The sequence below is a fragment of the Haemaphysalis longicornis genome, unplaced genomic scaffold (assembly GCF_048455015.1).
Source record: "Haemaphysalis longicornis isolate Haplotype H1 unplaced genomic scaffold, Haemaphysalis longicornis Haplotype H1 scaffold_6, whole genome shotgun sequence".
In the NCBI taxonomy this organism is placed as follows: Eukaryota; Metazoa; Arthropoda; class Arachnida; order Ixodida; family Ixodidae; genus Haemaphysalis; species Haemaphysalis longicornis.
Genome location: NW_027526407.1, coordinates 23,972,850 through 23,985,068, shown reverse-complemented (window position 1 = coordinate 23,985,068; position 12,219 = coordinate 23,972,850). Strand labels below are relative to the sequence as shown.

General features: G+C 47.7%; 1 protein-coding gene across 1 annotated transcript in view; it reads left to right on the top strand.

Annotated features, from left to right (window-relative positions):
- LOC144142306 (atlastin-1-like) overlaps positions 1–11,059 on the top strand; it is a 36,356-nt gene extending 25,297 nt beyond the window's left edge. The window contains exons 11-12 of the mRNA XM_077673709.1: positions 3,627–3,908; positions 10,838–11,059. Coding sequence (XP_077529835.1) covers positions 3,627–3,908; positions 10,838–10,960 — 405 coding nt within the window. The 3' untranslated portion in view covers positions 10,961–11,059. The remainder of the gene's footprint in view (positions 1–3,626; positions 3,909–10,837) is intronic.
- The last annotated feature ends 1,160 nt before the right edge of the window (positions 11,060–12,219 follow it).

The window sequence follows — 12,219 nt, the reverse complement described above, 5'->3', positions numbered from 1 at the left end:
TAGCCAATTGGCACACCATGCTGTCGTTTCGGTATGTGTTCACTTTAGCGCTGTTCCCCTCCTTCAAATTATGAACCACCTCGCCCAAGCCTTAGTCCCAGCTTTATAGCCACAACGAGACCATGTCCCACAGGGCTCGCGGTAATGCTGATTTCCAGCTGCCGGTAGGATCCCCTAGAGTTGCGACGGTGCTTGAGGAGCCATGAAGACAGAATACAAGTTTGTTTTATTCGAAAGATTTAGCGTTTTATAGTGCCCACAGCGCTTGTCCGGCAGCAAATGCTGCCGTGTTCACTGAGAAATTGATCAATTTAGGTTAAAATTTGGTTCTCGCGCCTAATCGTGGGTTTTCGTAATGTCAGCCATGACGTCAGAAGCGCTTGTATTCAAGCGAACTTCCACTGCGTCATTCGGGTTTGTGGCCTTGCTGTCTGTCAGCCCTCCAAGATGGCGCTGCTTAAGTCATCCACGAACCGTTGACCACCGTTGCTTTGTTTTTGAGCGTATTTGCACCTGGGTTGTTTTCGTTACTGTAAAAAGTGATCGTCTCGTGAAGCCTAGGGTATCCTCGAAAAACAGGGTCGCGTAAGACAACACCGCTTACGTCAATCGGCCAGTGTCCTGTAAAACAACTTCAAAGCGGCGGAGTGCTGTGCAGGTAAAACAAGCATAGTGCGCCTACTACCAACAGCAGTGTGCATGGATACTTCTATGTTTACGTGCGTTTTCGTAACTTTAATTGTTTACCGCAACGTTCTTCCTGCTGAAAAATGAATATGCATTAAACTTAAGCGCAAATAGTCCGTTCGGAAAGCCTATCACCGTGCCTAATTTGCGTTTGCTCTTCCGGTCCTCAGCCAATCGCACCACTGGGCTCATATGACATCATCGGTTCTGTTGCGGGAAATGAGCTAGTGGGTCGAATGGCCATTCTGTTTTTTTCTAGTTATGCAGCTTATTTAAGCGACGTGTGCGTTAACAGTGGTGTTAGTATGATTCTATCGAGGCAATCTCTCGAATGAACCGAACTTGTGTTTTGTCCTCATGGCTCCTTTGGTACTTAGTACGGGATCGATGGGTTCGGATTCCTCGGAAGGGGCCTTTACTTTAATGTGGTGAACAGCTCCCTCAACATGATAGTACGAGGCCGAGTAGACCTCATGCACGTCGTCTTGAAGGGGCTAGTCTAAGATTTCACGAGAGGATACCATTGCTCTGGGCGAAGCGACAACCTGACGGCCTCGGGGTTGATGCCGCAAGGGTTTATGTAGCGGCCACTGCTCACGAGGAAACTGCGAGCTGTTGGTATGGGAGGGATCAAGGTTTTATAACCGGGCGTTCATGTTCATCAGGTGGTTCGTTTATAATCAACGTTGGCGACGGCAGGCGCATGGCAACGCCAGTATAGCCAGAAGAATGTCCTAAGCTCACAATGCCAGATACTGGGTGACTAGGATTCATCCTCAGCGTTTACCTAATGGAATGAAAATAGCACAGTGAGATGGTTAAGTCAGTCCAAGCAATCTCATCTTCTTTTAACGCCGCAATCTTGTATAAACAGATACGAAATTTCTTTATTAGAAAGTTTTGTTTGCAGGGGTTCGGTGGAGACAAATAGTGCTCAATGTACAGGAACAAGTAGTTCTCAGCAATAAAGTCTAAAGAGCCTGCGGTGATATGTCCCAGAGAGCCAGTGTTCTTAGTCGCGGGGTCGGCCTGTATGCAGTCCTACACTGTTTATCTGCCGATGTCGGTAGCCGTGTAGACTATGGCAAGTGCACAGGAGATGATGTATACTTATGGTCGATATCAATGTAGAGCAATGCGGACAAGTAGTGTCGAATGGTGTCCGTCAATCCGGTGGTCATGTGTAGTTGACAGCTGTTGTGGGTATCGCACCGACACGAATCCTCCGAGTAAGCACCTCAGGGTTAGCCCACCAGGGAAGCTTGAACCACAAGGTGGAATATGTGCTCGCCTCGCGGGCCGAAGGTCTTCGTTGTCGGTGACGAACTGTCAAATTGAGTGCAATGAACAGGCAGTGGCTGCGTCATGAGAGGTATACGGGTTCCCGTTTCCGCGTGTTGCTATCCATAAGTTTACGTCGTTGGAGCCCGTTATCTTCACTGAAGTCAAGTGTCGCGCCCTTCGCGTTGATTTATGTGAAATAGAAGGTGTCAAACGGCTTGCATTGAGTCCGTGAACATGACGACCGTTGTATAGTAGCCGAGGCGTCGCAGTTTGCTTTGAGCAGAGTGAGTGTTGGCGGGGGCCTCTGAGTGGCGTAGTGTTGGCAGGCTGGACAAAACTGCGTGTCAGGTTTCACTGCAGCTGTTGTGACGAGGCTGTCTGCAACGCTGGAGTCGACGTAAAATGCATCTTAGTAACCACTAGGGGCAAGTTATGGCGCAACCCGGCTAGACTGGTGCAGAGGCTTGCAATCAGTAATCAGTATTCAAGTAAAAAAGGGGGGCTCTCGGGAGGGAGCTGGCGTAGTGTTATATAGGAGGACCATATGCCACCTTAAGGCAGCCGCAGACGAGTACACCTCCGCTGCCTGCAGCCGCTGGGGGACAAACTCACGTATAGTGTTAATGCCAGTGTCTTCATGTAGTGCGGCGATCGGTGTTAAACGAGGAAGGCAGGTAGTGGTCCTCTTTGCTTCCCTATTGAGGGTCTCTAAACGAGCCCATGTCACCACTGTCAAACGCAGAAACAGAGTATGATACGTGAGGCATGGCTGCAGGATTTCCCGTGCGAGAAGCTGAGACTCCTTTGTGCGAACCCTTCAGACTTTCGTGGGAATCTCGCGAATGAGTTGCAACAGTTGAAGTGTGCGACGGCAGGTTTACCGTAGCCATGGTGTGGCTGAGCGGGAGCCTGCAGCACCCAGGCCAAAAATATGGTGGAAAGTGACTTGTGTTTCAAGCTCACCATCAAGTAATAATGAAAAGGGGAGCGTTCTCCACCTTTCCCAAGCCCGAGGTTCCCGACAATGAGTAACATGTCCTGATATTCTGAAAGGGTAAGACCCACACTTTTGAGTAACACGGTCTTAACTCCGGGGAGAGTAATACCAACATGTTTTCGCACATACGCGTAATTCGTCATTCTTTAAACAATAAAATATCTGAATAAATTATCAGGAATATGTTGTTGTAAACCTATATGAAGTTGAAACCAATTTCGTAAAATATGTTTTCGAGGAAATTTTATCAGTTCTGCCCGTTTTGGGGGGTTGCTTTTACTGTTAATGTTATTGAATCGCTGATTCGTTCATGTAACGTACTAGTAATGTAACGTGATGTAACATGCAAGATATATCTCTCTGTCAGGTGATATTGTAGAAAGGCAAGAAGTTATGTAGACCAGATCTAGTGATAAATAGTTTATGTATAAACGATACACTTGATCGTTATACTTTGTTAGACATTATAGTTCTTGCATAGCATTCATCACCCTCTCCTGTATCTTTCACACCAGCAAACAGTATCCTGAAACACCTAAACACGAATATACTATGTGCGTACGTAACGTCACAATTCCAATTAAAGTTAGGAAGGTCACGGTTGTCTGGAGGCGATGGTCTTGTGTCATTGTATGTATTCGTTCCTTCACATTTTCAGATGATCGACGGAACGTTTGAGCAGTTTGCAACGGTTAACGAGGCAAAGAGGACCTTGGCGGCGGCGCGTACGCCGGTTACACTGTGCGCCACAGTTATGACCTTCTACATTTTGTCATGCACTTTCGCCCTGCTCGGAGTTGGTCCCCTTGCCAAATTATGTAACCTGCTCATGGGTCTGTACTTCGTCGGCGTCTGCCTGTGGAGCTACGTCCGCATAAGCGGCGTTGCTTCGAATGCTGGAGCGTTCATCGACAATGTCGCTGCCGCCACCTGGGTTAGCGTGAGTGCCGGCCACACCTTTTTTTTAAATGCTCAATTCAAATATGACCCCCGCAGGGTTCCAAGTGGCACCCCTATCTGAAATGAACTGCAGGTGGGTTTCAAGCTGGGCTAGTTAGAAAGACATCCTTGGATAAAACCAGCGCGAACTCAGACGAAGACGAAGGAAGTGTACCACAAGGACAGCGTGGTACACTTCCTTCGTCTTCGTCTGAGTTCGCGCTGGTTTTATCCAAGACTAAACTGAAGTATGGAAATATGAGGTTAGGGTTATGTGGTTAGGATGACATGGTTAGCACGATAATATTCCTAACCAGCATTCACGCGCTTTTTATTTTCCCAATTACACACGTACAATTGCTGAAAAGTAGTAAAAGGAAACTGAGGACGTTGCCTGCGCTAAACCAAAAGCTGTTTTTGCTCGTTTCTTACTGGTGCATACACACTTGGAGTATTGGTCAGGAATCAGAAACTTTGAGGAGCTAATGGGACCGCTTCACAAAATTCGCACAACTATGAGTTCAAAGCCTAATGTTAATAGCGCTTGCTGCATGACACCTTAGCGTGATGCCATGTGAGTAGAAGAAAACAAGCCTGTCGAAGTAATTTGCCGAAAAAGGCAAAGAAACAAAAGCGAAGGAGACGGAAATACTGTCACAGTAAAACAGTTGTTCATTGACACCGCCAAACTTTCACCTTCAAAGAACCTAAGCATACTTGAGTGCCCCGTGGGGGTGGTGGAACGCCACTTAGTGGCCTTTAGTAGGGGACGGGGTTGGGAAGAGGAGGCCCGGACGCGTATTCCCAAATCATATCCCCTAGGGGCCAAAGACGACCACACCCTCTAAGCAGGGCCGCAGCCAAAGAGATTAAAAAAATTGCAATTTTTTAGCCTCCTTGGACGCAGCACCGTGACGTCTCTACCTATATGTGCGCGACTTCATGCGAGGTGGATTTTTTCTTTTTTCCCCCTCCCCTCGTTTCGACTGCTTGGCAGGCGGCCGATTGTTTCGCTCCGTGGCGGGGCTGGCCTGCGGCGCTGGGGAAGCTGACGCACATGTGGTAGAAGCTAACCTTTTGTACCTGAGACCCTGACCTCTCCGCGCTCTTCTTGCGCACCTGCAAGTTGACGCTGACCTCCGATCGTGTTCCTAAATAAGCGCTCGACTCGGTGCTCGAAGTGCGCGCGCGCGGATGGACGCTTTCACGCGCATGTGGCAATTATACACGGTCCGGAAAGCAAACACCCTCATTGAAAGCACACATCACACAGAAGGGTATACAATTGAGTTGGGTGCTCTTTCACTATATACACAGCTCAAAACACGATTCGGTGTTGCAGGTAAGGAGGTAAGGATTACAAGAAAGGCAGCCAATTACCCATGACTACATTTACAAACTGTCCTACTCTTGCGAAATATTACAGCTGCATGGGCTGCTACATTTTGGCACTTTCATAAGCACTATTACATTGAATTTCGTTAACATTAACTTCATTGCATTATTCTTTATCAGGAACAGTGCCACTAAGGAAAACATTGACATTTGGTTAACAGCAATGGAAGGTGTGAATCGTTCTTGCAAGAGTGATACATTGATAAAAAAGACACCAGCTCAAACATACACGTTTTACACTCGGTCATGAATTCTGCATAATTTGCACTGCTGGTCATAACAATTTAGAGAAACAATATCGAAAATATATACCAACCAAGGGCTAAGTAATAGTTGGATTGTACAGCAACTGAAGTACTCGAGGAGTTTGATATATGTCTTCTGTACAGGGCTATTGACCACAGTCTCTTCACTGAAGCCACCAGGCCGAGTTTGATATCAGTAATCATGCGTGCTACCACTCACGCTGTTGCCAATGTCGATTAGTTATTTTTAACAATTTGTGCTTCATGCATAAGATACGTTATTTATAAATAGACAGCTCGAGCAGGATCCGAATGGCGCTGATGCCCCCCCCCCCCTGTAATCGGGAAGGCACACCAAATCGTTACCACTTAATTTGGCTCTGTCCATTATTCCACCGTAATCGCCACCAGCTTTTAACTCTAGGTCCCGCCCCTGCGACTGAACAAGAACATGTTAGTCGGGTCCGTGACGATCCCACCACACTAGAAGCAATTACCGAGTACGCCCTTGAAAACAGACTCTACAAATTGGTGTAGCAGCCTGGCCGACTTTCCCTTTCGGTATACAATGTGAACTGTCTGCAGCGTGCACTGTTTTCAGTGTGAACCGCATTGTTCACAGTGTGAACTGTACATTTAAGTGTGAACTGTGCGTTTTGCTGCCACTGACTGACTTTAATGTGTTCATTTTGCGATTAACACCCCAAGACTGCAACTGTGTTCATTGTGCGAGTTGTGACCTTCCCCTTTTCTCCTCATCCTTGCTCCCCCAGGGCCCCATGGCCTCTCATTTAATGCAGTGTTACACTCACTCAGATACCTATATTCTTTTCGCTGGGACTAATAAGTAGTTGCCCGTGAGCTTGAAGTCACGGTAGTCGCAGCAGAGATAAAAAAGTTATCTCCTTGGCGCACTATTTTTGCGATAGTGATCTCGGAGACCAAATAGAGGCAAAAAATTGTCACTTTTAGAGATCCACTGATGGGTATAGATGTGGAGTTTGTGTCTGTTTCCTGCGACAAATTTTTAACTACCACATATATATATTTCTGTAGTGCCTGGCCTTTTAATTCGCCAGCATTGTGTCACAGCTCGTGCCTCAACTGTAAGCCACACACACGCAAAAAAGTATACAAATGTGTAAACAAGAAATAGCAGGAATAAAAATATAAATATTACAACACAAGTTGCCCGCGGAGCGAAACCATCGGCCACCCGCAAAGCAGCCGAAACGAGGGGAGGGAAAAAAAGAAAAAAAAACACCTCGCATGAAGCCGCGCACATATAGGTAGAGACGTCACAGTGCTGCGTCCAAATTGGCTGCGCCCCTGCTTAGGGGGTGTGGTCGGCCTGGGCGCCTACGGGATATGGTTTGGGAATACGCGGCCCGACACCGGCTCAGGGGAATCCGAGTGCCATTGATGTGGCCTCTGCTCTGCCGACCAACAGTAGCTGGTTCTCGAGGGAGGGGCTGTCCAGGCAAAGCCCCCAAGGCCTAGGAATCTGAAGGTACAGAATTCGGGATGCTGCTGTTAGTGGTAGCTTGTTGGGGTGCCTGTTCTGAAAGCAAGGGAGTATGAGTGCCGATCAGAGGTACCGGAAGAGGGGCGCCCGGGAGGTCCGGAGTGTGACTGCAAAGCAAGACCATGTACTCCACGGTTCCGTCGCCGCCACAGAACTTGCACTGAGGGTTGGTGAACATCGTTGAATAAAACTGTTGGAGTCTGACTGGGCACATGAGAAAGTTTGTCTGCAGTCGCCTTATGATTGTTTGCTGCGGCTTGGTGAGGTTGGGATGGGGATAAGGTAGCCGTCGCCACCTGGACCGAAAATGTTCAATTATTTCGGCGAAAGACATCAGGCTATCGGACATGTAATCCACGGCTTGGTCTTGATTGAAATTGGTGTTTCCGAAACAGGGCGGAGGAGGGCGAATTTGAGGGGCTCGACGCTTCTTTTACGGGTGGGTTAGCGCGCTGGCGGCCGCGTGAACTCGCTCATTACCCCTGTTGCCTGAGTGTGCCAGGGCCAAAGCAGGTGTAATGTAGTTCTTGTGTGGCGGTACCTTGATGAGGGGCCGAGCAGAGTCTCGTGGGCTTTTTTTGAGACGACCCCGGAGGGGAAGTTTCCGAATGCCTCTGCCGAGTCAGAGACTACGTAGATGCTGGGGGACATTGTTGGTGCCTGGGCAATGGCCAAGGTGATTGTCACTTCTTCGGCTTCTAAGACTGAAACCTGTGGCAGTATTGTCATAGCGGAGACAGTTTTTTCATTCCCATCGACCACAACTGCAACCAGAGGTCTTTGATTGTAGCTGGCGCACCGGATGGGCAGGGTTGCAGCATCCGTGTAGAGAAGTGCTTGTGGCTGGATGCACGATAGGTGAGCTTCGATGGTAGCCGCTCTTTTCCACCTGCGGTCACGATGTTGTATCGCATGCATATTTCGGATGCATACTTTAAATTATATTCACTGGTTTCAATGACTACGATGTCTACGCCAGCCGTAACGATGGGATACCTCGATACGTGTAATTTGAAGAGAAAAGCTCTTACATACGGAATCGATTACCGTGCGGCCATGGAAACATCGCTGCAGTTTACACTTTCTTTCTGCAACCGTGAGCTTTGTGCCTTTGGTTTGGTCGTAGCTAGGAGGGCGTTCTGGTGCTCAAACCCGATCCCCTTTTTTCTCAAGGCGGCGCGTACGCGAGACTTACGGTTCCTTTTTGCAAAAGTCAGCCCTTCCCATAACTTGAAACCCCTTCCGAAAAAAAAAAGATGCCAGGTGCTGCCCTCAGGCAGCGCATGGGAACCTGAGAGCCGAAGCGGAACTCCCACGTTGGCACTGGTCATTTTATCAAGAGCCAAAGTTATTCACCCGCCCAGCAGCCCAAGCTACAAACTATCCCCCCTCCCCTTGCCATTTTACCACCTGCGTGGAATAAATGCTGGCCCCGAAAGTTAAAAATGTAGCACTGTTAACGTCAGCCTGTGTTTGTTAACTCATAAGTATTCTTTGTCGGGTACCTAAAAAATCGTGTAACGCCTTGTGAAGAAACCAAAAACGCGCGACGAGTTGCCTCAAATTGGGGTGCATCAGCCCGAGTCCTCCAGCACAGATACATCTCCGACACGTTGGAAGTAGTTAGGATTTGGAGAGGAGTGCATGGAAGTGAAAAATGAAACAGCATGATCATTCACCCCTCCATCTAACGACGACGATGGTTGAACGAGAAGCTTTCTTCGTGCGGAATAGAATGGGAAGCGTCAAAGTGAAAGACGCTGCGATCAAAAGACCAAACTTCGTGCTGGTCAAATTCAAAGTCAACTAGTCAAAGTTCTCACACACAAGGCAACCAAGGCCACCCACGCGAGAAAGCTTTGCGATAAACCATCATCATCGTTAGACGGAGGAGTGCATGATTTTTCAAGCGCAGGTGGCAGCGTATAAAACTCGGCCGCAGCATTCAGTTATGAAATTGAGGGCAGGTTTTCGGCAGTCTCCTATCTCTCGTCCTTTACCTACGCAGGAACTGCTTTTTTGAATACAAGTTACCAACTAGCCAGCGACCATTGCAAGTCTTGTAATGCAATGCTTTTCCCCGGCAAGCTGTAACATTCTACTATCGTGCGGTCTTGTTTCTGTAAACGATTCCCGGGGGCTGTAGTAAGCGCATTTCTGTGAAATTAAACACGTTTCTACCGAAGTTATTAAGTAACAGAGCGTCGTTAATCACGATTTCTGTTTTGGGGAAAATATTAGAAGGCACCCTCCAACTAGTCTTTCGCCTATGCATGACGCTATTCAATTATCAACTGCTAAAGGCCAGCGCCGCAGCATTCCTGGATCGACTGCACATATCGGCTTTGTAGGAGCATTTAACTGCAATATATTCCTTGATACGCCAAACTGCATGCATGCACAAAAACTGTGCACGTAGAATGGGACTTGCACTTCCAGCTTGACATCCAGCTTGGCGGATTGAGCGTTGTCTGCTATTTGTAATTACTGAGTATGGGCGCAAATCACGCACTTGAGTTGCATCGTAAAGGTCTCCTCTACTTATGAGATTTGCCGATCTGAGAAAAGTTCTTGTGTTTATCTACGCTTTGCAAGCTGCACTGCAGCAGAACGACAGAAAGCCATGCACAACTACACTGCATTGACCGCCGCCGGCATTACACTGAAGAGCGGTTGGCCACGGGCGGCGCTGTGCGATGAAGCTACGGTGGTGCCATTCAACGGCCTCCCGGTCTCTATTCTTACCGCCATCTACTCACAGACAGAGACACTGCTGTAGCCACTCGTGATCGCGCGAGCCAGTTGCTATTTCTAGGGACCATCCAGTTGCCCACGCTACTCTGTCAGGCTTAACGGCGGAAAAACGCCCTTCTATCGGAAAAACAGAAGCTGTTTTTTGATTGAAACTTTTGGTGAACGTATGATTGGCCAAACTGAAGGCGAAAACTACAGCTTCGAACACAATATCACACGTAGGAATTATCGAGGGAGCTGTTATCGCTGCGGACCGGGAGGGCAGGGCGCCGCCATGTCGGTCAACTCTATGTGCGGAAGCAACGTAAAGACCGCAAGGTAAAAATTAAAATCTCACGTACGCCCGTGAGGATCGCGGCGACCCTGTGAGATCTCAGCGTGCGCACCGGTCACGCGTGAAAATTCTACGTACGTGAAGCTAAAACTATCTATTACTTGCGAGTCTTAGAGTGCACAGCCACAATAATACAAGCAGCGTTACGTGTACCCTGTCACAACAGGTGTGTGGGGATTTCTCCGCGTGCATGTTAACCTCGTGGCATTTTTAACCGCATCATCCAATCAATACAGACCGGTCGGAGCCGTAGACCGGTGACATCCTTAGGTGACTGTAGGAAATTTTCCTGTGCGCCACATCAATATCAACGTTGTTTCTTAATATTGTTACGTAGCGGCAGAACAAACGAAACAAACCATGGTAGATTGGAGAGTGATTTTTCGCTCAATGTCAGCCATGAGCGAGAGCACTCGCAAGCTACGCGCCGCACTGAACTTAATCTTCTTCAGGGTTGGGCGTGCACGGCGGCGTGTCTCCCAGTCCACGTGTACCCATTACAGTGATTTCTGATAAATTTAGCGTAGTCATCATTCTTTCATGAAAACATTTCACTGCACCAACGTGGTTGTAAGAATTCCTGGTTCCTCCTGGATGCGTACTGCATACAGCTGAAGAGGAAGCCTTTCTAACGTGGTTCAAAGGAAAGAGTTGCGGAGGATTTACTCTCTTTCCAGGTGTGTGCAGTCTGGACCGTGTACAAGTTAATGAACCGGGACCGGGTCCAGCGGCCAACCAGAACCGATACCGTGGGTGAAATAACAACGACCCCCCGCAAAGGTCGACTCAGTGCCAAATGACCAGCCACTGGCAACCAGCACCACCCTAGCGGATTCTTGTTGCTCCCCATTCTTTCTCTTTGTATTACACTTGGGAACAAATAAAGGAGGCCTTCCTTGCGTTTTCCTGTTAATCTGCCCCAACTCGACAATTCCCAACTGGATAAAACTAGCTGGTCGGTGTGGCCCGTTTGTAACAACCAGCTTGCCTAAACGGAGTTCAGGAGGATGGCTTGGTGGGCAAGTTGGTGATGCTTATTTACAGGGTTACCAGCGCACGCAAACCGGGACACGTAAGGAAGAAACGACAGGACAAGGCGCTGATGGCGCAAACCTAAATGGGCCCGGCTCTAGCCTTGACCAATGGGTCTAGTGCATATGTGAAAATGTCATCACCACCACCACCACCACCACCATCATCATCATCATAATCATCATCATCATCAGCCTATCTACGCCCACTGCAAGGCAAAGGCCTCCCCCATTATTCTCCAATTATCCCGGTCCTGTGCTAACTCCGATTAACTTATCCCCGCAAACTTCTTGATCTCGTCTGCCTATCTAACTTACTGCCGCCCCCTGCCATGCTTGCCTTCTCTAGGGATCCACTCTGTTACCCTTAATGACCAACGGTTATCTTGCCTTCGCATTACATGCCCTGCCCACGTCCATTTCTTCTTCTTAATTCCAAGTAATATGTCCTTAGCACGCATTTGTTCCCTGACCCACTTGGCTCTCTTCACGTATAAATGTAGTTGTTCTGCATAAAAAATAGCAAGAATTGTATATTTCTGTTCTGACAAGAAAAACACAGCACCCTACAGTGGTATGCTTGGTACGGCCCAAATTTGGAGGTGAGTTTTAATCGTTACCAGCCGTTACCATCCCTTGAGATTGAGCAAAACGTTATTCCCAGGTGCACAATATTTTCACGGCCACAATAAAGACAATAACAAAAACGCATCGCAATTGTGTCGCATGCAGATGAAGTTACCAGTAAACACAGAAATAGTTTGTCTAGTGTTGCACCAATCCTCATTGCGGCACAGTAACTTTGTGTCATTGGCATAAAGCATGAAACGTTGGCTGTTTTTTAAGGGAAGCCTAAATTTCTTATACTTCTTTCTTATGCTTATTTTTCTTATTTACACCTAAATTTATTATATTTAACTTTCTTATATTCTTATATTTCTTAGCTCTGCAGAAAGTCGAAATGAATAAACTATTTCTTGTGTTCAGCTGGGAAACCCGTATAACTCGGATGTAAAAGCAAAGCAAAT